At 34.9% G+C, this 24,941-nt stretch overlaps 2 protein-coding genes across 5 annotated transcripts; one reads left to right on the plus strand and one right to left on the minus strand.

The window, feature by feature from the left end:
• Positions 1–173: 173 nt before the first annotated feature.
• On the minus strand, positions 174–8,181 carry LOC136782008 (uncharacterized). Of its 3 annotated transcripts, none has more exons than XM_066741107.1 (11): positions 8,171–8,181; positions 5,618–5,680; positions 5,069–5,197; positions 4,865–4,999; positions 4,650–4,807; positions 4,268–4,333; positions 3,930–4,080; positions 3,657–3,857; positions 2,939–3,581; positions 2,600–2,867; positions 174–2,510 (listed from the first exon to the last, which is right to left on the minus strand). In XM_066741107.1, the coding sequence occupies exons 1-11, from the start codon at positions 8,177–8,179 to the stop codon at positions 2,378–2,380; spliced, it is 1,956 nt and encodes a 651-aa protein (XP_066597204.1). In that variant the 5' UTR covers positions 8,180–8,181; the 3' UTR covers positions 174–2,377. The 3 variants fall into 3 exon arrangements, with proteins under 3 accessions (XP_066597204.1, XP_066597202.1, XP_066597203.1); XM_066741105.1 differs by lacking the exon at positions 8,171–8,181 and adding an exon at positions 6,021–6,519; XM_066741106.1 differs by lacking the exons at positions 4,268–4,333; positions 8,171–8,181 and adding an exon at positions 6,021–6,519.
• LOC136782009 (PTB domain-containing engulfment adapter protein 1-like) lies at positions 6,675–24,897 on the plus strand. 2 transcript variants are annotated; one of them, XM_066741108.1, is made up of 9 exons: positions 6,675–6,796; positions 19,386–19,494; positions 19,602–19,669; positions 20,983–21,165; positions 21,499–21,825; positions 21,901–22,112; positions 22,184–22,395; positions 22,479–22,699; positions 23,124–24,897. In XM_066741108.1, the coding sequence occupies exons 2-9, from the start codon at positions 19,425–19,427 to the stop codon at positions 23,196–23,198; spliced, it is 1,368 nt and encodes a 455-aa protein (XP_066597205.1). In that variant the 5' UTR covers positions 6,675–6,796; positions 19,386–19,424; the 3' UTR covers positions 23,199–24,897. The 2 variants fall into 2 exon arrangements, with proteins under 2 accessions (XP_066597205.1, XP_066597206.1); XM_066741109.1 differs by lacking the exon at positions 6,675–6,796 and adding an exon at positions 13,499–13,667.
• Positions 24,898–24,941: the final 44 nt, after the last annotated feature.

Genomic DNA, 24,941 nt, shown 5'->3' on the forward strand with positions numbered 1-24,941 from the left:
CCGCCAGCGCAAAAATTTTTATGTACAGTAAAAATAAAAATTTTAATTCTATCATATTACAATTTTTAATTTGTTTTCAAGAGAAACGCTGCGTTTTTAAAAATTCTATTAATAGGTTAAAATAAATAAAAATTAATCTACTCACACACACACATTTTATAGTGCATTATTTATAAGCTTATTATATTGTTTTTTAATAAATATGCTTGTATATACATATAATTACAATCCCATGTACATCTTTATGTATGTTACAAAATTTATGTCCTCACATATGCAATTCGTTCTGTTTTACTTTGTACGCAACATTTTCGCAAAAAATATTCACGCGAGTGATTTAAAGGTAACATCAAGATTAATTTTAATTTTTGTCAAAGGCTTTGTATTTTATACGCGGCTATTTATTTATAATGTACCTTGGAAGATATATGTAATTAAAATGTCTAGGGCAGAAACAAACGCAATTAGTCGAAATCAGCTTTAGCGCTATACCTCATTACTACATTCATTTTTAGCATATTGAAATAAAATATTGTACATTTGAATATATATTATAATAATAAGTTGCTTATACTATAAGACTTTTAAGTTAACAAATATTAAAATTTTAACATTAATTAAATTAAATAATTATGCTTTGGCAAAAACAAAAGAGATATTTATAAATACACATTGTAAATATAAATATTGCTCTTTACACATTCTTGCTTCTCCATCTGTATCACATTATTTATCAATTAAATTAAGATTTCAATACAGGGTCTTTTCCTAACGGCGGGACATAGGATTGTGTTATTTGACTATAGCATTGAAGCACTTACTATACATTAATATAATTAATAAAAGCGTAGATAGTTAAGTTTTAATGGTTACTTTAGTTTAATTGCTTCTATTATTTATTATAAATATCATTTTACTTAATTAATCTTGGTGACTTCGATTAATACTTAAATTAAAGGGAAAATAGTAATTTGACTATAGTAAAAAGTACTATAGTCAAATAACACGAAATCTCCTATGTCCCGCCGTTAGGAAAAGACCCTGTATATAAATAACATTACTAATAAAATTGAAACTAGCGGAAAAATCCGCATTTTGCTATTCCTTATCGCTAGTATTACATTAATCAAATCTTCATCGCATAAGTGATGGCTATAAGGTATTTTAATTAATGTTACTAACTAAATTACTTGAGATACTGTAATTCGCACTGACAATAAATAACGTCGCTAAAGACTGCATTGTAACACTTCTGCTGCAAGTCTTACGTAAACCGTTACAGAACTCTTGCGAAATTTCGAAAAATCTATCTTTTACAATCATAGTTTTGAAGAAACTTCGAAAATTATCTTAATAATTAGTAATTGGCATGCTATAATACTTCAAACAATACTTGATTACCAATAGCCACATTGATAAAACTTATATACAATAAATCGACGAAAGGAATAAAATGTTTACTAGTTATCTACTGAGATTAACATAACACACAGTGCATTAATTTATTTTACAATTTGTATGTCTATCACGGTTTAATTTTAATTCTAGAATACATTATTTTTGCAGCGAATCATAGCTGCCCAAAGGGTCAAGAGAAAAATATAAAACACATCTTAATATGGAGCACTGCTGCTTAAATGTTAATGTAATGTAAATGTACTATATTGCTTCTTTTATAGCGATTGGTCTATTATTTACTGACTTGGAGATAATAATACAAATTTTCTACAATGATTTTACAACGTCTCCTATTCGATACCTACACCGAACGTAAAATATGTTCACATAAATGTTCCTTTAACTTAAACAATCAATGACTGAGAAACATAATGAAAAAGTGAGAATATTTAACGCTCGTTTATTATGCTTTCCTGTAATTTACGAAAAAACATTTGTGTACGTTTTGGCAGGAGCTTCGTATCTTAAAATAGAGCCATCTTAATAACTTCTAAGAAACTTTAAAAAAGGTAGTATGGTAAAAACAATATATTATAACTGTAAATAAAAAACAAAGTGAATGATTAATCTTTAAAAGAGTTAAATTGATTAATAAATATTAAGTATTAATTTGGTAAAAAATATTAAAATCTTTTATGCTAAAACGCGATGTTAACTATATTCCGAAATTAATTGAATTCACTGAAAGTACTGGAATTGCCTTTTGTTGTATGATATATAGAATAGAAATTTTAGTAGTACTGGTAATTTTAGTTAATTTCGGAAGAAAGTCATTCGAATCATTTACTAGATTCGTGAATCAAGAAATCCGAATACCATAAAACATAATAGTATTTCATTGACCCTGGGATAAGGCTGAACACTTTCTCTGTTTGTCTTGTAACCCCTTCACATCGAAGATTTAAGTTTTGGAATATTATTAATGTTGCTGAAGCTGCTGTAACAGTGGGCAAACTTCAACCAATGGAGTACCTAATATTTCTTCACAAACTTGATTAATATCCTGTTCCATCATGAGTGAAGCTATTTGATCCTCCGTCAACATTTCCACGCTTTGTATAAAATAAAAATATGTGTCATATATGATATTGCTATTTTGCTTAAAATTAAATAGTTATATTAAATGATATATTTTATTTACCTGGCCAAACTTTCGCTATCCGAAGTTTCTTCATCAGCATTAAGATAACTCATAGTTTTTTCCAATGGGCTTGGAACCTTTTTTCCTCTGACCTCTAATCGCTCAGACTTATACTTGTCTCTCTCCGTTGTCTTTGGCTCGCTAGACCTTCTCTCAGTCAGACTAGATATGTTCAACATCATCATTCCGTGATTTAACAATTCTTTCACTCTTTCTCCAGTTCCTGCGCTCCATAATGCATCGAGAGATTGTCTTCTGCTTGAAGTTCCTAAAAATATTTTTGTTTTAATGCTTCATCATTCTTGCATACCAAAGCCTTATAATGTATTCGCAATTTACCAGAACTTCCTCCACTGGCTGATTCATTCCCCACAGAGCTTCGCGTAATCCAATTTGCTAAACCAGTATCATGTTTGCCTTTACTTCTAGTTGAAGGACTTCTGGTAACTTCCGTTTTTATTTCTTCACTAAGGGTAACTTCATTTGTCCTAGGCATTACGGGTAAAGATTTTTGCGACACTAATCTTTTTCGAATATTATGCTCTCCGTCGAATCTACCCCCAACAAGGGTGTGTGGTTCATTGCTCGTCTCTGGACTAAGATCCATTGGTAGCGGTTTATAGGGGATTTGCTCCTCCTCTTCATCAGAATACCTCTCATTGTTGTAAAAAATGTCGTCAGGTGAATTTTTTAAACTTATCTCCGTCCATTCCTCTCCATTATTTAACACGACCGAATTTTTATTATTTTCTGTAGCGGGTGATTTGATTTGAACTCTTTTTTCTACTGGCGAAATTACGCGTATAATGTCGTTCAAACGTGATGCTGAGGAACACGTTTGTACTTGCAACGATTCGATATGTCTTGTATCAGCTACTGCGATACTACGCGGACGGTCCTTCTTTATGTATTGTCGTTTCTCAATAGTTAAAACGCTTATATTGCTTAGGCCCTTGTACTCAGTAGATTCGTCTTTCTTACACTAAAAAAAGCAATTAAATATTTACGCTAAAAAAAATATAAAAATAACATAGTCGTACATAGAAACGATACTTACCTCGTTAGGCACAGTGTAGATAGGGTTTGGATTAACTCTGTCAGGTAATCGCATGTACTCATCACTAGTATAGTCTGTACTATCTGGTGATCCTGTTAAACTTGAATCACTTGGTGTTGCTGTATTAGTTTGTGTGGATGACTGATCTGGCCCATCATTTCTATGCTTCTCATAGTTATTTGTACCATCATATTGCCTCGTCTAAAAATTATATAAGCTAAATAAGGTATTTATCCAAAAAATTAGTAAAGATTTATTGGAAAATTGGCTTACCCTATGTATTTCATCACTTATTCTCTCAAGATTTCTTAATGCTTCTGCATAAGTCATTTTGGCTTCACTTACAGACCTTTCTAGTATACTAACTCTAATCTTCTGCTCTTCCATCATTTGATTGAAATGGGCCTTCATTTCATAGTATGGCCTAAATTCAATAATTTAAATCTTATTATACTTTTGTAAATTTTTGGTTAAACTTATACTTTTTATAAGAAAATTTTATCCACAAGTACATAAAAAGGAAGTATGTATAAAACAAAGTATATTGGACATGCGAAGTGTGATGTAAGAAAAAGAAAATTGTGGAAAAAGAGATTATCTATCCTACTTACAACATGAGCAAGTCGTGCCGGTAGGCGATACTGTTTATCAGAAGCAAGCTGCGACGTGCACCCATACTGCCAACATGAATATAACCAAATATAACCAAAATACATAAATACCCTAATTTCTATGCAAATCAAATAAAAGGCACAAGCAATCAGAAGTCAATGGAATAAATATATAGTGAAGATAAAATGTTTACTATAAAAGAACATCAATTAAATAAAAATATTTGTAATGGACCAGTATTTTATTTACTGTTCTGAAATAGAATTACAATAAACAGAAGGAGAATTCTAGACTTTTAAGTTTTGAATACTAGAAAAAAATGCAGTGCTATTCATGCATTACTTATGTAGATAAAAATAAACTAGAGCTCTTAAAACATACCTGGATTTTGCTATAGATCGTTTCAAATCTCTCTGCAATCTTTGAACATCATGTTCTGCTTTGTGATATAAAACAGTTGTGTGCCTATGCTCTGCCTCAGAAATAGCTCTTTCATGTTCAGATTCATTAACCCTTGATGTAGCATGATTAAGCATTTCCTACAAAGTATGTAATTTGTAGTCTGTACAAGCATATATGGTCCAATATACAACTACCTGCCAAGCATGATCAAAACATCTCCCTTCTGTTCTTAATCCTTCCTCTGCTAAGTAGACCATTTCTTTTGCTGCTGCATGTTGACCATTTGCTCTTTCAAAGCGTATTGCTGCTTTTTGAGTTTCTTGTAATGCCTAAGAATAATTGTAATATGAATAATTTTTCATTCAAATACTTTCATATCAATTTAGGATAAAACTTACTTCCTTTGCCTTAAATCTAGCTTCATAATAAGGTCTAGATTTTTCTATACAAGCACCCAGTTTCTTTGCCAATGCATCAATTTTTAATGTAGATTCGCATAAAAGCTCTTGGAAGGTAGCTCTTGCATCCTGCAAAGTTTCACTTAATTTTAATAGAAATAATAAAGCATACAGTTATTTTATTCTTCATTTATGTATATTTAATTTATTATTATAGATGGCATTCCATAAGTTAATAATTCCAATATTTTGTTACACTTTAAACAAATGAATAGGTTTTTATAGACTTGTATAACAAATTGTTGTTTCAACTGAGATTACATTTAATGCCTATGAAGATATAATCTTCAGTGACCATTATCCATTTGTGTGCTTATACCATACACCAATCATACCAATAAAATTTAATCTCATCCACTTTCAAAATTGGCTTTCAGTGTTTAAAAAAATGTCTATTTAAAGAAACATTTAAAAAACTAATATTATACCAAACAATGTAAAGGAATTTATCATTGCGTTAAGTTTAAAGTACTTGAAACTTTTACTCACATCAAGGTCCACCTCTAATTTATTGATATCATCGGTAGCTGTATTCAATCGTTCTAATTCAATCTGAAATGAAAGATAATGTATTAAACAAAATCAAGTTACTTATTATAGGTCTTCAAAAATTATTTAACACTTTAGACTAACTTTACTCTAAACCAGTTTTATGACATTATAAAATAACTTTTTCTTCTTAATAATTAATATGAATAAACTACTGTTGAAGTAATAACACAATGACATACCAAAAGGAGGATGCTGTCAATAATTAAATATAAACAAAAAAGCGCATGTTTAAAAGGGTCATAGTTCTATTTGCATTGCTTGCCAAGAAAATGTCAATACCATGTGTCACTGCCTACTATGAGAAAGTGAATTTAAATGGTGTCAGTAGTCGCATCATTACCTGCACTCTAGGATCCAATGCATCGTCAATGCGATCTGAACCATCGACGCTTTCTGTTTCTTCTCGTTCACTCATAATTAAAGCTATAAATAGGTATTATTTACAATTTTTCATGGCACCTGTATCGTCTGCTACACATTAGGTAGCCATGTTGATTGTTATAAAACCCATACTAGAGCGCACACAGGCCACACAGCTCGTGCCTGTGCCATAAAATTGTAGTGCGGTCAAGGCCAGTAATAAATTATTAGCTCGATGTTACATCCTCATTACTCTACATTTTACAATTAAATAATAAATATCATTAAATAATGTTCAAATTCTTGGAATTTTTTAAGTGGGTATTTTTATTTAGAGATATATTTTACAATTCAACTTCAAATTGTTGCAAAATGTCAGTGATAATAAATATTTTTAATAATAGGGAAAGCAGTATAAATTGAGACCACGTATGTCGAACAAATTAATAACGCATTTATTTTTGTCAAATTTCGCGCAAACAGATGCAGCATCCTCCAGTCTCCACCGCTGTGACCGCTGTCGTCAGCACAGCACACATAATGGAAAACAAGATGGCGGGCATACAGACTGATAGATGTCGCCACGGACGTCACGGCCCGCCATCAGGACACGGCCATCAAACCAATCAAACGAACTTTTCCTCATTCGCATCGGTGAGTTCTGTGTTGTCGGAACGGAACAGGTGGATTGTTCTTAGGGAAAGCGCACGAAGAAGAAACGTCAATTGTTGGGATAATAACAATCAGTCTTCGTTGGTGAGTGAAAATTAAAGATCAAAGCACAATGAAATTTTTAAGATGATAATATACTTGTCAGCGATGATCCTTTGGATCTTTGGCGCATCGATATTCGTTTAAGTAGAAACAAAAGAGAAAAGGGGAAAGAAGCTTTTAAACCAGGACTCCTTCGGGGACTTTCTATTTCGGTATTTTTATGAACTGCCTTCGAGTGTTTGCATGTGAGTGAATGGCAAAGCGCAAATATATAGATATAGAATAAGTTGGAGCAAGTTAGGGAGAAAGGACATGCACTCGCACAATAGTAGGAAAATACAAAGGTCTACCCTCGATCTCGCCAGCATCCGAATATTTGTCTTTCTGCATTATCGTTACAGTTTTACCTGGAAGATTTTTTTCTATTAAAACTCAACTCCATCAAGATCCAACCTTTATTTCAAAAAGAAGCAAACACAAGCATTATTCTTTCTCCGGATGATTTTACTTTATTATTTACCTTTGTGCACACACATTCCCAATAAATATTTATGAACGCGCAATGGTAAAACAAGCAACCCACGGTCGACCGGTTTCAAACCGAAAGGCTGCCTGAATCGGACAACGTGAAAATGTGACGGTGTATCTTATAATTGCCGCCATATTGCCAAAAATCTCCAAATATAATCAAATTAATTTAGACTTTTGCTGTACAGTGTCAAGACCACAGAGAAAAATATTTATTTTACGCTACTACAGTTGTAAAAGTCAGAATATTTATTGGCACAAAGATTAATGTAAACAGACCTTAACAGCATTTAAACTTTATAGTTTCACAGTCAGAGAGGCGCTTTCTACTAGAAATATTAAATCTCTCCTCTCTATAGGCGCAAAGTGTAAAATCACTTGGAAACTTGAATGTTACGTACATAGCAGCATCACACCATAAACATCTAGAATTGTATATTCAAGTGACACCTGAGGATATACCAACTGAATTGATTTGATGAAAAAATTACTGGTTTTCACCGGTAAAGTGAATAAACCAAGATTAATGAATTGGAAATATTTTATAAGGCAATGATTTTTATATTGAAGATAATGGAACAAAGGGGCTCGGTTACTCGTGAAAGAGATCATCCGCTATTCTTGTCATTTAATAAATGGAGCCACAGAGGCAAACGCAGATAACTTTTCATATCGCTCGGCCGCCCACTTACGCAGTTTAAATTACCAAGCTGGTTCTAACTGTCCAACCACTCTTGAAACGCAGCTTGCCTTTCTCAATGACGAATTATTTCATCAATAAATTATTATAACAAAGCTCTTCTATTTATCATCAGTTGAAAATATTTTTCACGTCCCCTCAATAACTTTGTATCCTAATATTGTAGAAAGTTGAAGAAAAGGAGTCACCCGTTGCATGAAGAGCAGATACCGAAGAATCAAGTTTATTTGGGTTTGTGGCCACAAAGAACACAACAGTGAGAGGGAATTAGACGTCAAATCACTCGAGAGCAACGTCGATAGAATTATTATACGTTTCTTCACACTTTCACGTTGATGTACGTGCCTTATCTAGTTGAAGAAGTGCTTATAACAATTTTTGAAATTTTTACGAAGCCATTCAGTGTGCATAGTTATATATATATGTATATAAACGCTGACCTTCCGTGGCACGGTGAGCACAGTGCCGCTACACGAAAATACAGTTGAAGTGGGGGAGTCTCCACTGGATTGAACTGGCGGTCAAGAGCAGGGCCAGAACAGGAGGGACCATCTGACTTCTGACTGGTGGAAGGGAACCTGCTGCACGTTACCGTGTTTAACCTTCCTTCCTCTTAATTATTCAATCGTCAGCTCGGTCTCTGTAATGTAGCTGTTCTATCGAATTATTCTCAAAATACTATAATCGTGTTGATGAGATATTGCTTTGCAGATATGCTTGCAAAATATTATTTAATCATCGAGCTACATTTATGTTGTTTCAATTTTATTAAAGAATTCTCTTTATAATTTTGTAGCAATTATGTATTTAGCTCGGTGTAAAAATAATAAAAAAGATAGTACACTTTCGTCAGCTGTTTAAAATTACTTACTGTCGAGATAATACAGTTTCTTGTAAAACTAAAATACAAAGGCTCCACTGGATTGAACTGGTGGTTAAGAACAAGGCCAAAAGAACAGGAGAGACCATCTGATTTTTCGATTAGTGGAAGAGAATCTGTGCTGCATGTTCCAGCTTGCAGCCTTCCTTCCTCTTAATTATTCTATCGTCAGCCCGTTACGGTCACGTGACACGGATCGTACTACCGAATTATTCTCAGAATGACATTATTGTGTTGATGAAATACCATATTACAGATATGCTTGCAAAAAAAAATTAATCTTCCATTGAGCGACGTGCACGTAATTGCAATTCTATTGCAGAATTTTCTTTACAATCTTACTGCAATTTTCTACTTACCTCGATGTAAAAACAATACTAAAATTTATCCATGGATAATATATTCGTGCAATTATTCATTGTGAATTTTTTGCTTGCATATCTCTGCTAGATAAGTGATCTTTGAGTTTTTTCATTATGCTATCTATCGTAGCATCTGGCAAGGCAACTGGTTATTTAAATACTGCGTGCCATTAACTCTTGGGAATGTCCAGTATAAGATTTTCCTCTTAATTGCGAGTATAAATTCGCTATTTTGCAACAATGCGACTGCTCCAAGGATGATTTATCGTGCGTCAGCCACAGTTTTCGAACGGAGAAGAAAAAGTCATCTGAAATTTAGAAAAAGTATCAGTAAATTTTGTTTAAACGAGGATTTTCATTGGCCTTTGAACTCGCCGACTGTACAAGAGAAAAGAATGCAAGTAAAGCGCATCTCGCCGATTGAAAATGGGAATAAACACGCGTGTTCCCTTGGAACAGGTTTTGGATATGATTCAGCATTGGCAGAAACCGGTTGTTTTTTCGCTTCTGCCGGGTCTTATTCATTATACAATCAAATACCGGATGAGAGGCTACTTGCGCAATTTTTGTTTTCATCGAGAAGCAAAAATTCCAAATTCAAGCTAATTTCTTAAACTCTTCTGAACGAAACAGTCTTGCTTTTGTTATGATACATTCTCTGTGTTACTATTTCAAGATTCCTAGAAAATGAGCGCAGAAATATTGGACGAGTATTTTTACGCAATATTTGTTTTGATTGAGAAGCGAAAATGATAGGTTACCATAACTCTTATATCCAATGTTCAAACTAATTCGAATTGAAGATCTTAAAATAGCTATCAAATTCCAGTTTCATCAATAATCCTTAATGGAATTGCTTCATCGCGCAGTAAATCTTGAAAAGAAGTTAACAAAAATAGAATATAACTGGAGTAATTATCACTCGATTACTTGCTTTCTGGTTTGAAACTTACGACTCCCTCTTTCTTTTCAAATTTCTTTCCGTTACTATTTATCCCCTCTACCCTGCATCTTGCGAACCACTGTCTATGATTTAACTGAAGTAATAGAAGAGAAACTCTGTCCATTGGCCTGCGTCGATGTGTTTCAACCAATAGGATGACTTTATTTTTAATCTCCCGATTGAAAGGAAAATCAAGATAAATCACTTTACTCTCCCAAATGTTGGATTTCAGCGTTACCTGATTAATCCAGATACCTTCAATCTGCTTCAGCCATTCTCTCCTGTGTGATCCTGTCTTCTAGCATAGGATGACTCATTTCCAAGCACACAGGAGCAACAAAACTAAGTGGGATGCATTAACCGCACCTGAGAAAAGAAGATACCGAAATTCGTATAATCGTTACATTCGTTGACTTTGCATCAAAGGAATATACTTCTAACTGATTTAATTCGTTGACACACTCACGCAAATCCTTAATATCCTCAATCCTTACCGCAATTTTGGCTGCTTGAAAGATTCAGTACATCCCGATTCCCGGGCTCCCGCCAATCCTGGCATCAATCAGCGCTTCTTGCGGCGATTAGCATAATTGATCCGCGATCCATGCACGTGCTGCCGCGATTGACCCAATTACCAAATTAGGCTAGGGTCACGCGTCGGTAAGGTCCTTACCGACTGTACGGCCGCCATTACAATTCTTAAATTCTTCTAAAAACGAACTTATATTCGTTTACATTATGCTATCTTTGTTAATATTATAATCCTTCTGGAAAGCATAAGTAATAGGCAATACTAGGTGAGGTTATTTGCAAAGTTTTTATTTAATTGAAAAACAAAAATCACAAACTCTCATTAATTCTTATTCTTCTAAAAACAAACTTAAATTACCGTGATACGCCCTCTAGGTTATAATTAAAATCATTCTGGAAAATGTACAAATACACGCCCATTTGCTGATAGCTTATCAGGATTCATAATCGATGAGAGTGACGAGAAAATTGTTATAAAAGTGTTGCGCATATCGGTCACGCACCTTGTGCAGAAAACGTCACGGAAATTCTCGGTTTCCTCACTCTCGCTGATTTCACAATTCAATGCGATTTTCGCACGCACATGCTTGAATTCCAAGCCAGACGTCGAAGAAGATTCCTCTATGGGATCGTATAAATGTAGTAGCAAAATTGGCGTGACGAAAAGAAATTTTTCTCAAAGTTAAGTACTCGTGAGAAAATATCTGCGAACTGCACGTGTTACATGTTGTCGCTAGCCTCGCCCTCAATTTCACTCGGTATTCTCTTATACTACAAATCTCCAAATGCTATACCATATTTTCATTCGACCATTGTGGTTTCACTCGCTGGGAGAGAATTGAGAGCATTTAATAATCATGCGAAGCGGAAGGTAAAAGTGTGAAGCAAGAAAGATTTATGGCATGTGATAAAATAGTAAAAGTTTATATATATATATATGCACTTAGAAAAAATCCTTTTATTCAAATAATTATTTATTCTAATATCGTTAATTGAATATGTACTCTGGTTTATATAACAATTGGTGCATTAAATTAAATATTATTTGAATCAAATGATTTTTCTCATTTTTACTGTTGTCTGTGATTTATAATATAAATAATTTTTCAGGATGAAGTTTTGTCAGTTAGCGAGTCTGTTAATTAATTAATAAAGTAAGCTCGCTGAGTGTTCTTAAAAGAAATGCTGGTTTTAAAGGCTGCACCTTCCTCCCGTGTTCCGTGTTACGTTCGCCAACTGGTGGCCGTTTGATGGAAGAGGACAGATAGCGTCCGCGTGTCTCAGCCGTGGCTGGTAGTACCACGTACCAGTACCACCATTCTTCCATCCCTACCCCATCCCCTCTCCATTCATCTTTATTATTATCTTTCTCTCACTAGCTATCCTATCCCTCGACAATTCATCAAAAACCTTATTTTCATTTTACAGTGATTTTCTGCCTACTTTCCTCGATAGTAAACACGTTCACTGTGTCAATTTCTAATTAGAAACTGATTTATTGTCGAAAATCTGTCTAGAACTATTATAACTCAAATTACAGAATCTTGCTCACTATTCTGTTACTAGACAATTCATCAAAAATCTTATTTTTATTTAAAATTGATTTTCTGCTTACTTTTCTTATCGTCAATCTCTAATTAGAAGTTGATTTATTGATGAAAATATCTGCAACAATGATTACAATTTGAATTACAAGATTTAACTCGTAATTCTATTGCTAGATAATTCATCAAAAGCCTGATTTTCATCCAGAAGAGACTTTCTGTTTACTTTCCTGAATAGCAAACACGTTCACCACCAAGCTAATGTAACTAGAACTCGATTATTGACAAACAAATTCAACAGCAATCACAATTCAAATAAGAAGATCTCACTTGAAATCGTATGTTTCTAGAAAGTCATAAAAACCTTATTTTCATTCAAGAGATTTTCTGTTTACTTTTCTCAATAGTAAACACGTTCACCATGTCAATCTCTAATTAGAGGCCAATTAATTGACAAAAATCTGTGCAACAGCGATTACAATTCAAATCACAAGAAAACTTTCGCTCTTCTAAACCTCATTGAAATTCCAGAACGAATCAGGTTTGCTTTATATTGTGCTAATTTCGCCAATGCTCCAAAGGAAGAAAGCTATTAAACAATATTTCTACATTAATAATACACTGCAATTTCAGATTTAAAGTAATTAAACGAAAATTTGAGAGAAAAGTTTTACTCCAGTGTTTCACTTTACGGCGTGGCAGTTCCGAAAGTAACATGATGTGGGAGAAAAAACAAGGCAGCGTTTCAAGGAAGGCGTAATAACACCGATTGTGCTCGGTTCTACGAATAGAGATGAAAGAATAAGAGAAGGATAGAAAAGCTAGAGAGACCGTGTATACCGCCGCCTGGTACTACCAGCATCCTTCGTTTTCCACCGAATAATAAGCCTCCCACAATCGGCTGCTTTCGACTTTGTTCGGCTCCTCTCTCTGTTTTACTTTACCAATCGAGTTAAAACCATCAAAAATCTAAACTTATTATTTTCATCTTTTCAAAACAGAACATTGGCCCACTTTGCTTCATTAATTGAATCGTTATAAATCTGAAAATTGGAAGTATTATGAACTGTGAGAAATGATCCTGTAATAATCTAAAATCTGTTTTACCGACGACGATTTGTGATGATTATGGTGGTGGACACTTGTTGAAGTATGCCGTTTCACGAAGCCAATGCCCAATAGTGCTCGAGTAGTCTGCCACGAGCCGTCGTGTGGCTCGTTTCATACGCAATCTTCGTGTGGATCGGTCAATGCTTTCCTTTCTCTTCACACTCGTTCGACTCTCCATTCCTCCTTGTCGTCTGCTTTTGGAAAAAAAAACTGGGATAAACTAGAACCAGACTGGCAATCATCGTGGGAATGTGTGTCGCGCTATTTACTTAAGTTCCCTAGTGCACATTTATATACCTGCAAAGACACTCGTAGGTGAGTTTCATATTTTGAGAATTCCTATACCATCAACATTTTGTACGATGAGACACAATAACAGTGTCGCGATCTATCTTGATATTTTGGAGAGAGAAAATCAGTTACAATCCAGCACGACTGTTCTCGACAATCATGCTTATGTTTACATGGCTGAAACGCACGATGTTTCTGCTGCTTTGTTGACAAAGTCTACAATATGAGGAACTTAACTTCTTTTGTTTGGAATCATGGATAATTTGGAAATGAAATTAGTCAAGGTGAAACAATCGTTAAGTAAAACAATAATAAGTGTGTGTTACATATATATGGAACAATGAGAACTAAAAATATACACCAATTTCCATTCAAATATAATTACTTTCTTGGTCTTTCTGCAGATGTACAAATTACAAGCGAGAACGAACACAGAGTAAATTCTTTCTTGGAAGAGACAATGGGTGAGAACGAGTAATGAGTCGATTTCTGCAGGATTGTCTGAAACGAGCATTGTCTGCTTGCTCGCGTCTCATTCAGATTCTTTCGAAGCACAGTTAAGACGTTTCTTCTACTCATTTTCACGTCACCCCAGCAATCGTTTCTGAAGATTGGATGATACGAATCCAATTGTTGGCGCAAGGAACGAGTCAGAATTGTTGAATTTGCCCTTCGAGATACCAGCGAATTATTTCATAACATTGATAGATCGTTCATTATGAATTTAAAAGGCTTTACGACGACTAATTATAGTTAATTAGTCGTTGAGTTTGATAAAACCGATAAACAGTGGCGTATGAATTGTTGCATCTCAAATGCGTGAAACCTTTATTATCTTTAATTACGAGTGAAACTTTGATTGCGTACAGCCAGTCCAGAGTCATAATTCATAAATTTACGAAGGCTTCGAAACGAGAGATGTTATCCGGATGCAGAACGAATTCTTATATCAATGAGTAGTTAAGAATTGAAAAGTGTAATCTTTCTTACTTTCATTATTTTCACTTTTAGTATAGCAGTTAACATAGCCAGTTTTTATCTAAATTCTTCTTTGTAAAGTTTCATCCAAATGATTATTTGGCTTGACTGTAAACCAGCGAAATCATATTTGGTATATGTTTAGGTCTCTCAAGTTTCCAACCGTGAATCACCGTATTTGTACGATTGTCCTTCCCACCTCTCTATCTCTATCTCTCTTTCTCTCTCCGACTAGGCAAGAAAAATTTCCGACACCTTTACTTCCGTGACACTTTGAACTCGCTTGTATCAATTCGTGCCGCGTCCAATTTCTCAGGGACAAAAAGGACGACAAAAAAGAGTTTTGTAGGTCGTGATATAAGTCTACGACCTAGATTACTTTCAGCATAGTCGTACTATAAAAACTTGAAAGTAAAAAAGGAATTGTATTATTGCTTGGTAGACGACGACAACGTTCCAGTTGACAAGAACCATTCTTGTTTCGCAATCCTGACTTTTCTCCACGGCGACAACTTCTTGGATAATGAAAGGAATGCAATTAATAGGAAAATCAATTATACTCCTAATTGTTCTGTGTAATGGATCAAGGAGAATCGTCTCTAGTTCAAATTGTTAACCATGTTACCGTAGAGTTTTGAGAAAAGAATTACGATTAATGAGAAAAAGCTGATTTTTTCTCTCAAAAGCTTGTAAAAGCTTACTGTATACAAAATTTATCTCTCCTCTCTTTCCGTTTCTTCTGAAAAAATTTGTGCTGAGCCAGTTTAGAGGTCGCTGAGATTGGTCGATAAGCGAAGTTTGAAAAATGCGTTTTAATCGAGGCTTATCGATGGCGCCTCCAGAACAAAACTCAAAGGCGACAAAAAAGGTCATCGATCAAGCAGTGGAAAAGTCGATTCACGAGGTTTAATCGCGTCTTCCAACGGCTTTAATGAATTTTTCTTATCCAACGCACGCTGAAAGATCCTTCGTTTATTTTTCAATCTCGTACAATGTTGGCGTTTTGACATGCGTGCCTTCAGTATAAAATACAGTGTATTCTTTTCGCTAGAAAACGATAATATGCGTCTCTTCGTAAAGAAAAACAAGTACTGGTATATCAAAATATTTCAGCAATGTTATTGATGACCTAGCATAAACAACATCGCTCGATATACGCTTTGTTTACTGAACTCTCAAAAGCGGTCATCTTGCTTTATTCGTATTGACGATTTTAAGACGACTTCGTGGCGACACTGAATTTTTTATTCACCACTTTTTTGTCTTTGAAGATCACAAATTTCTATTTTCCAGGGGATGTTTATAATCTATAATGGACTAAAAATAACAAGTAAAATCGTTTGATGCGTGTTTGAAGCTCCTCGAGGATGGTCGACTAATGAATTAGATGAATGCGCATGAAAAGTACCAATATGATTAACGGGAAAGCGTTAACTGCGCAAGATAATGTCGCTCCTTACTGTACGTCTGTACGTAAGCACAAGTGCGTATTATAAAAGCGATCGAACCGTGGGAATGAAGCATTTCGCGTTCAAGCGCCCCCTAACAGTCGACACTTCCTTTTAAAAGTCGCCACGCATAACGGAATTGTTTGATAATGCACCTCTTTAATTCCTCCACCGATCCGCCAAAGCCACTCATGTTAATTCGTTCGAAAGGTAACTGGGTCAGACAACCGTTTTAATTTAACTGCTACTGATTTTTTCAATGATAACACCTATTACCTCCAAACAATGGCGTTATTTGAAAATAAACGGTCGGGCTCTAATTTTATTCCTAGTATATCGCGTCACACTCAGTACTGTGTCTATATTTGTTTATTCATCAGAATGCTGAGACGCATTAAGATTGATCAATAGGTAAGTGTTGGTTCGTGCAAGGTCCTGACTTGTGCGATAGAAAGGGCAAAGTGAGGTTATGCAGAATCTTAGCGTGGTCAAACAGCACCATCAAGCGAATCGCTGTATCCAGAACGGGAGCTAAGTTCAGACGAATTAAGAGCGATACTAATAGCGATGATGATTAAAGCGTGGTGTGGCCAGTAGTAAACTGCGCGAGTAAAGCCAGTTTAGAATTCACCTTGAAAGCCTGAAAGCCTTATGTAACTTTTAACACGTACTGCACACGTTTTTAATTCTCTCCAGGGTTAGTGCAGTTTCCAGCCAAACTACTGTATCACATTCACTCGTCTTCCCCTACCACAGAAATAAACAGTCATCCGTTCTTTCAACTCGAGCCCGTACTTTTGACCGTGTGTAGAGTGAAATGCGAACTTTTCCTCTTTGCATAAAAACACGGTCGATTAGGACCGAGTGAAAGTGGGAGTACAGCTGCACGGAATGCCTGGAGGAGGATAAATTCGCCATGAAATTGTCTGCCGATACGTCCATGTGCTATGTGGGTCGATAAATTTTTTTTCCTTTTCCCAATTCTCTATCGGTATTCGCGCGCCATAACGGTCGCAACTGCAAGCGTCGTCAAACTCTGCCCGGAGAAAGTACGAGCGGCCATTTTCTAATTGACCGCATCCGCTGGCACAAAATAATACGAACTATCCTCCCTCCACCTTGTGGCCCCTAGGTGCAACGTTCGTAAACTTCTTTCGTCAGATCGGATTTTTAAACTTCTCGCAACATTCACTTTTCGTCCTGGCGTTAATTACTTTTAGTTTTCTATCACATTTGAGTTTGGAGAACTTGTCGAAAATGTAATTTGGATTGAGAAAAGTGTGTTGCTCTAAATAGTCGGCGAAAGTTGTTAACATCTTGTCGTATCCAAATAAAAAGAACGGACGTGTCTACACACAATCGAGTGTTTATTAATTATTCATGTCGCGATTTTTCTTGACTGGTCTCCATTGGACATGTATGAAACGTTTGCAAATAGGTCGACGATTAAAATAATGCCAAAGTTGCGCATCAATGATTATCGGTTTGCAGCTTCTAATTCTTTTGTTTTCGCTTGTTATTACTTTCTTTTCCCTCGCTGCTTACACTGTAAACATCGTTCACTCTTTCTGTATCCTCGATCGTTTGGGACGCTTGTGTACGTGAAATTTCATAAATCGTCTGTGAAAGCACATCGTACCAGTGGTTCATACCTAAACAAATTCTTTAACCGTACACATTATAATAAAAGAAGTCAATGCAATGCTAAAAATGTTCCTTAAACATACCTGAATTCAATATGATACGCTGGAGCGTTTTAGAAACGTTATAGCCGTTTTATAGGCTTACAATCAGAGTCCAAGGTAATACATACATAAATATGTTTTTTCGAACACTAAGGCCCGGTGCCGTATCTCCGATCAAGTGCAGGTTTAAAGTTGTATGTACAGTTCATGTAACGGGCACTACCAATTTGAGTTGAACCTGCACTTGAAACAGGGATGAGACACTGGGCCTAATAACGGCCCAGTTGGTCGCTGCGGGCGAGCTGAAACTGCCACTATTATTTTACCAAAGTTTGTGTAGTAATTCGAACATTGTGTAAAGATGTAGAGGTTACGTTTCTTCTGAGAATATCAAGTGGGTACAGATAAATACGAGGAATCACTGTAACGGTCATTGTTCGAAGGCAAAAGGTGCACATTCGAAAAATTTCAATGCATAAGAGATAGTTTGGTTATGTTGGCCATGAATATTAATGTAACTTTTGGGGAGAATCACCATAGGGTCACTATCCTTTGGTACACTAGAGGGGGGATAAAGGAGTGAAAATCTATCTTGTAGATGGCCGGAGCTGTGCCGCCACGTGGGAGGAATAGGAAGTCGTCCATTAAATCCGAATCTCCATCTTTCAACGCTTAAACACTGTACAAATGGAACGTGCACGCAACGCAAAGCCAAGCTCAGCGTTGCTAGTTCCAATCTCACTGCCTGCCTACATCACAATTCGTCTCGCTTTTCTTTTCCACAATTGCGTAACACTCGGCGATCAAATCTTCCGCCATTGATGCACCTGCTTGAAAATTACTCAAATTTGACTAGGAAAATATCTAGAGTTTTTTTTTGTCTAGTAATTTTGACGATCGAATCACAGGCAAGCTCTAATTTAAACGATGTGCGATACACTGCAAAGTGATGAAACTCGAAAGGATTCTGGCCTTCGTGGCGAAGGCTAACCTGCATGAACGAGAACCGAACAATCGACCATGTTCTTACCTCTCCATGGACGCTATGCAGAACCACTAGAAAAATAATTACAGTCAATTGCAAATTTACTATTGCCTGCCGTTTAACGATAATCAGATTAGCACTGTATGTGTGCCAGTTGACAGGTCCACCATAACCTCGTATGTTTATTAACGCATCTTCCCAATAGGACCAACTTCACTCCTCAAGCGAAATAAGTTCTTCATTCGAATTACTTCGAATGTTTTGCAATTAAAATGGATGAAATCTGAATGGACGATAAAGAGCGTATAAAAACTATGATTAAAGAAAATAATGGATCGTTGGGGATTTGTCAAAAGCAAATTGTTTTCTTTGGGTGACTTTGCGGAACGGCTCAGGTCATTGTGTTCTCCAATAGAAAAGCTATGCATTGGCGTATCCGTGAGAAATAAAGCAATGGAAGGGTAATAGAGGGCGGAGTAGAGAGGCGTAGAAAGTGATTTCCAGTCGCACGGATAACGCTATGTTGTCGGTTAGAATTTAATAACGAGATGTACAGTGGAAATTGATATCAACGATGTTAATTATGTATTATATTTGTGTACGTAACTAATATATAGTATTAATGAAATAAAATAATGTCTTACAGAAATTCTACTGAAGTCGGGGAGAAGCTCAGACCGACAATATGAGAAACTCGACCTTACTGAAATGGGCTCAGAACTCGACCAACAATAAGAATCAACCCAGCAAAAATGGTATTCTATAAAGTTTACTATTTTCTCTTTTTTAACCTAATCGAGTTTTACTATTGTTTTGCGGGCAAGGAAATATGTGAACTTTTTCTAACTGAATTTTCTTGCAGGAACAACGAGAAACTGGATACACCCACCGGATACGCTTCAAAAAGGCCACATCGCCTACCTAGTCAAGGTACGCTGGGATTTTTACATGGAACGACCATCCTGAAAACTCGTTTCCATTTTATGCGGGAAACGAGTTTCAAGTCTACTCCACGAGCTATCCGCTACGTTTTACAAGACTCTGTAACTCCACGTTTCACAATTTTTCCAACGATAAACTTACTGCGCTTTTTTCATTCATTAATGAAAGAACCTCGTGCCACTTGCTTACTCAGATCACTTTCATGGAATCATTGTGAGCATTTTTATGGAACATCAAAAGCGCATATTTCACCGGCTCTTTCCCAATTTTGTGCCCTTACTGCAGCTTCACATGGAAAAAAATTAACGTTGAATAGTTAGCATAATCCGTAATTCGCAAGAACTGCAGTGGTTTACAAGATAAAACTGTGGAGGATTACGTAAAATAAGAAATTCGATGAAGCTTGAGCTGCGAGGAAAAATTAATAACGTATTTATGAATTGGCAAATGATAATAAAGAGTGAGTCGACGTTTTACACGTGCATGCTTGATGCTCGTCGAACGCCACGTGTAAAGTATTTTTACGATGAGAAATTGCGAGACGAGCAAAAACAAACGAATGGAGAACACTCTGTATGTATATAAATTTCCTGGAACTTTTAACCAGACGTAGAATGTACAAATGGTATAAAGGCCAAGGCCATTTTGTCAGCTGCAGGAGACTTCATTTATTGTAATTTTATTCAAATTCAGTGATGTTCTATAGAGATGATTCAAAGCATTGAATTTCTCCTGTTCAAAGGATTACAAATTTTGGTTGCTGTAAACTTGAGTCTCCTTTTGAGTCGTTCGTTTACCTCTCGTCACGCGGGGTCATTGCACAATGCCTGTGCATGCTGGCAGGTTTATCTGCCTTTCATTTTTCTGTGTGACATATTGTTATAAGTACACACGAACACTCTTGCTAGTAGAAACTCAATCAATATACGCATTTTCTTAAAATTGTTGTAAATTTTAGTTATTGTAAATTTGATTCTTCTTTTAAGGCGTCTGTTTGCCTCTCGTCACTCGGGGTCATTGCACAATGCCTGTGCACGCTCGCAGGTTTATCTGCCTTTCATTTTCCTGTACGACATATTGTTAGAAGCACACACGAACTCTCTTCCACATAGAAACTCGATCGACATACGTACATACAAACATACGCATAATCTCATGCGAAATACTTAAACCTCAAACACAATACAGGGTTCATTGAACCTTAAAATCATGTTAGCAATCATAAAGAGTTGCACTGTTTAGATTATGGAATCATATTCGTTTTTGATTTTCACTAACTGAGAATTTTTGCGTTTCAACAGTATTTGGGAAGCACTGAAGTTGACCAGCCAAAAGGAATCGAAGTTGTAAAAGAGGCAATTTGCAAATTAAAATTCAACCAACAATTGAGAAAGAGCGAAGGAACGAAAACGCCGAAAGTCGAATTGACTATCAGCATCGATGGAGTGGCTATTCAGGAACCGAAAACCAAAACTACACCGAAGGTAATATTGTTGACTGAGTTGGAACAGTTAAACGAGTGGCTGAGTACAATTAATATATTTATTTTAAGATATTTATGTACTAGTTAACTACTGTAATTAAAATTGTTTATACTCTTATCAATTTGGAATAATTCCAAAATATGCTAAATTTAATAAATATTCAATCGTTGTGAAGATATTATTTAGCAGTTTTAAAATATGTTAATTAATGCTTGATCAGAAATTGTATTACTTGTTTCGTTTTCGAAAAGTCGATGAAATTTGTTAAAGTAAATATTATTCATTGAACGTTAATTATTGTATTTGTAATAATGTAAATTTGTTTGATTACAGCGAATCATGCACCAATACCCCTTGCACAGAATTTCGTATTGCGCGGATGATAAAGGGGAGAAAAAGTATTTTACCTTTATTGCAAAAGAAGAAGATGCTGAGAGGCACACATGTTTTGTTTTTGTTAGCGATAAGCTGGCACGAGAAATAACGCTGACGATCGGACAAGCCTTTGATTTGGCTTATAGGAGGTTCTTGGAAACTTCTGGAAAAGATTTGGAGGCTCAGAAACGTGCTATGGTGCTGCAGCAAAAAATCAAACGGTTAGAACATGAGAATAATGTTTATCGACAACGACTTCAAGATATAGCAGCGATTAAAGGCTCCGTTAGTATGGTTTTACCATTAATTATGTTGATTGCAATGATAATAGTGTATTAATAATTATTCCATTGAATTCAGACGGATGTATCAGCATATTTAGCTCAGCATAATCTTCCTGATATTTTGCACGTTCCTGGAGCAGTAAATGATACTCCACAGATGAATGGTACAAACAGCAGTTCATCATTAAATTCCAGCAGCGACACCAATGGGAATAGCAATGGTTCTCAACAACCACCTCCTGTTCCACCAAGAAGCTTTGAAAAATCTTTCGACGACGATTTTATAGGGTACGTAAATGTTTATTAGTTTAATGTGAAAATTTGATGATGACAAAAGTTTACGTTTTATTGATTCGTAGAAACCAGCCTGCACTGACACCATCCGTCGGTACGAAATTGGAGGGTCTCTTAATGGACGAATTTGAGGAAGACTTCAATCCTCGTGCTTATGAATCTGCAACAAATGGTCTTACACATCAAACTAATAATAATTTCACGTTGAATGGTCAAATGTCTTCTGGAACCAACTTCTTCTCGCAAACTAATGGTTCCACGAGTCCTCCTCCACTTCGTAAGTTTGCTAATTTACAAGTATCGAGAGAATGTGTTAAAATCTCTATAAAATCGCTAAAGCTTTATTATTGTCTACTTTAGTTGCTCCCCCACCAAAAGCTAAAGATTCCAGGCGTCAAAATGGTATGAAGGAAGATCTTTTCGGCAGTGTTCCATTCAATCCAACGCCTTCACCAAATGCCAGAAGTGACATTGATGATCCCTTCGAAATGGGCGAATTTGGCTCATCAACGTTAAATCCTAGCCAGCAAGAATTGGAGAATGCTATTGGTCTTTTAGATAAACGGTTGCTGGAGATGAAGGTAATATTAAACTTTTGAATAGAAATCTCGAACTGATTGCAGTACTTGTTAATTTTTAAATGAAAACTTAATGCCACAAGTAGAAATTTTATAGTTACGTGAAATTTAGTAGTGTGTAATCTTGATTAAAAAAAATCAGTGATCAATGAGTTGGCTTTCTCTTGGTAATTGAGACAAGCTTTCTCTATTATATCTGTGATAAAATAGTAAGCAAAAAAACAAATGGCTGACGTAATTTACACTTTACTCAGATTAAAGCTTCATTTTAACAATTACTGTAGCCTTGGCAATTGGTAAGCCACAGTTTCTTTCAGTACATCAACAATGTACTATTGTAATCCAATTACTTGAAAAAAAAAAGGATGATGAGTAGTGCCAGAGTAATATTTGTTATTGCAATAAATCAATTGTCATTTTCTTACAGGATGGCTTTAGTAGAGGACTTTCTATTGGAACCGATGATTTATCTTTGGAAAGTTTGGATCCTTTGAGGAACTAAAAAGTCAATTAAACTCTACGAGAATCTAGATATATCTATCAGAGGAATCATGCAATACGGATCAATGAAGGAACCGGATTCGTTCTACACCAAAATTAGTCAATTATTGCTACATTATTCGTAGATTTACAATCTTCGATATTTAATTAAACTTATATTGATATGGCGTGTATAAACGCATTTCCTCCTTAATCTATTGCTTTTATATCTGTTTCACCTTTCCAATTCGTTATATATATGTATATTATATATATTGAACTTAAAATGCATGTAACGCATGATAATTAATTTTAAAACAGGTTATTCTTTATCATGTATGTAATTGAACTTGTATTTCTTATCTGAATTTGATATTAACGAAATAACGGATTGGAAAGACTTATCAAGCTAACGTGCTGTTATTAACATTTTAGTGAGGCTGGATCTCAAAAGAAACACAGAACAGCACGATATACCAAAAAACTTCTAACTGGATCCATTTTCAATTAAATTCAATAGGGTCAGGTTTAATGGTGGATAAACTCTAACTTAATTGAATAGAGTGAAGAGATGGTATAATTTAATTCAACGTGTATCAATGTCGGTAAAATTAACAATCTTTGTGATTAAATTATACCTGTGCTCAGTTTTTTAAAATTATTTATCGAAATTTGTTTGATACTGTTAATTGAAGTCTGTTAATTTAATAAGTGAATTCCATTTTAATTCCACTAATAGTCGGCTGTTTTTTAATTGATTATAAAATCTTTTTTTTTTACTAAAGAAACATTTCAGATTAAATAACCGAGAAATTTAAATAAATAACTGCTCCTGGTACGTTTGTATGAGGAAAATAATATAGAAATTGAAGCATATTGCCTCCAAAATCATGTAATTATGTAAATAGTATATTAATCCCTTGTAACATTTGCATGTAAGTCCTGTTTTATTCAAAAATTTCTCATTCTAAAAGGCTGCTTATTAAACGTTAAAATCTTAAATTTCACTACACAGTAAAGAGTCATTATCAGTGAGCTAAAATGTATCTGAATAATTATGTAAATTAAGACATTCGAGCTTATTGCTTGAACAATAATTGATTCATTGATTATAATAATTATTGTGCGAAAATTACACAAGTGTAATAGCGAATGCATTTAGTGGCATAAATATACTAATAAGATTGAGCCTTGTGTGATTAAAATAATGTCCTATTCTACTATTATAAGGAAAAATATAAAAATAAAAGAAGAGAGAAATTGATAATATATTTGTACAATGATTTAATATAAGGTCATATAGATGTTCTTTCATAAGTATTCATTCATTTAACTACGTGAAAAATCCTTACAATTTGTATAAATCTGAATACAGTTTTCTATAAAAATAGTGTCCAAAAACCCAAATATTTTGTACGGTCATTTAAGATAACTAATAACAATTGAAACAAACCAAGTAAATTCTCTCTTTCACCCGTTTATATTTTTTCGAATATTGCTTCTCCAATTTGTTGATAAGCCAAAATCAGAAGAAGCAAAAAATTTATTTAATTATATATTAATAAACTGATAAAACCGTGATTTACGAAGCTACAAAGTTTAATGTTTGCTATGTTGAGTAAATACTGATACATTATGTATATATAATATTTGTCTTATTACTGTTACTGTATTTTTTAAGTATTATCGTTAAGAATATATTATACGATTATTAAAATTTCCATGTTTTACTTTATTTGTTTACCTTCATTAAATACTTCAGTCA

The sequence above is a fragment of the Prorops nasuta genome, unplaced genomic scaffold (assembly GCF_024137725.1).
Source record: "Prorops nasuta isolate Cenicafe-Biocafe unplaced genomic scaffold, Cenicafe_Pnas_1.2 PNAS00025, whole genome shotgun sequence".
NCBI lineage: Eukaryota > Metazoa > Arthropoda > Insecta > Hymenoptera > Bethylidae > Prorops > Prorops nasuta.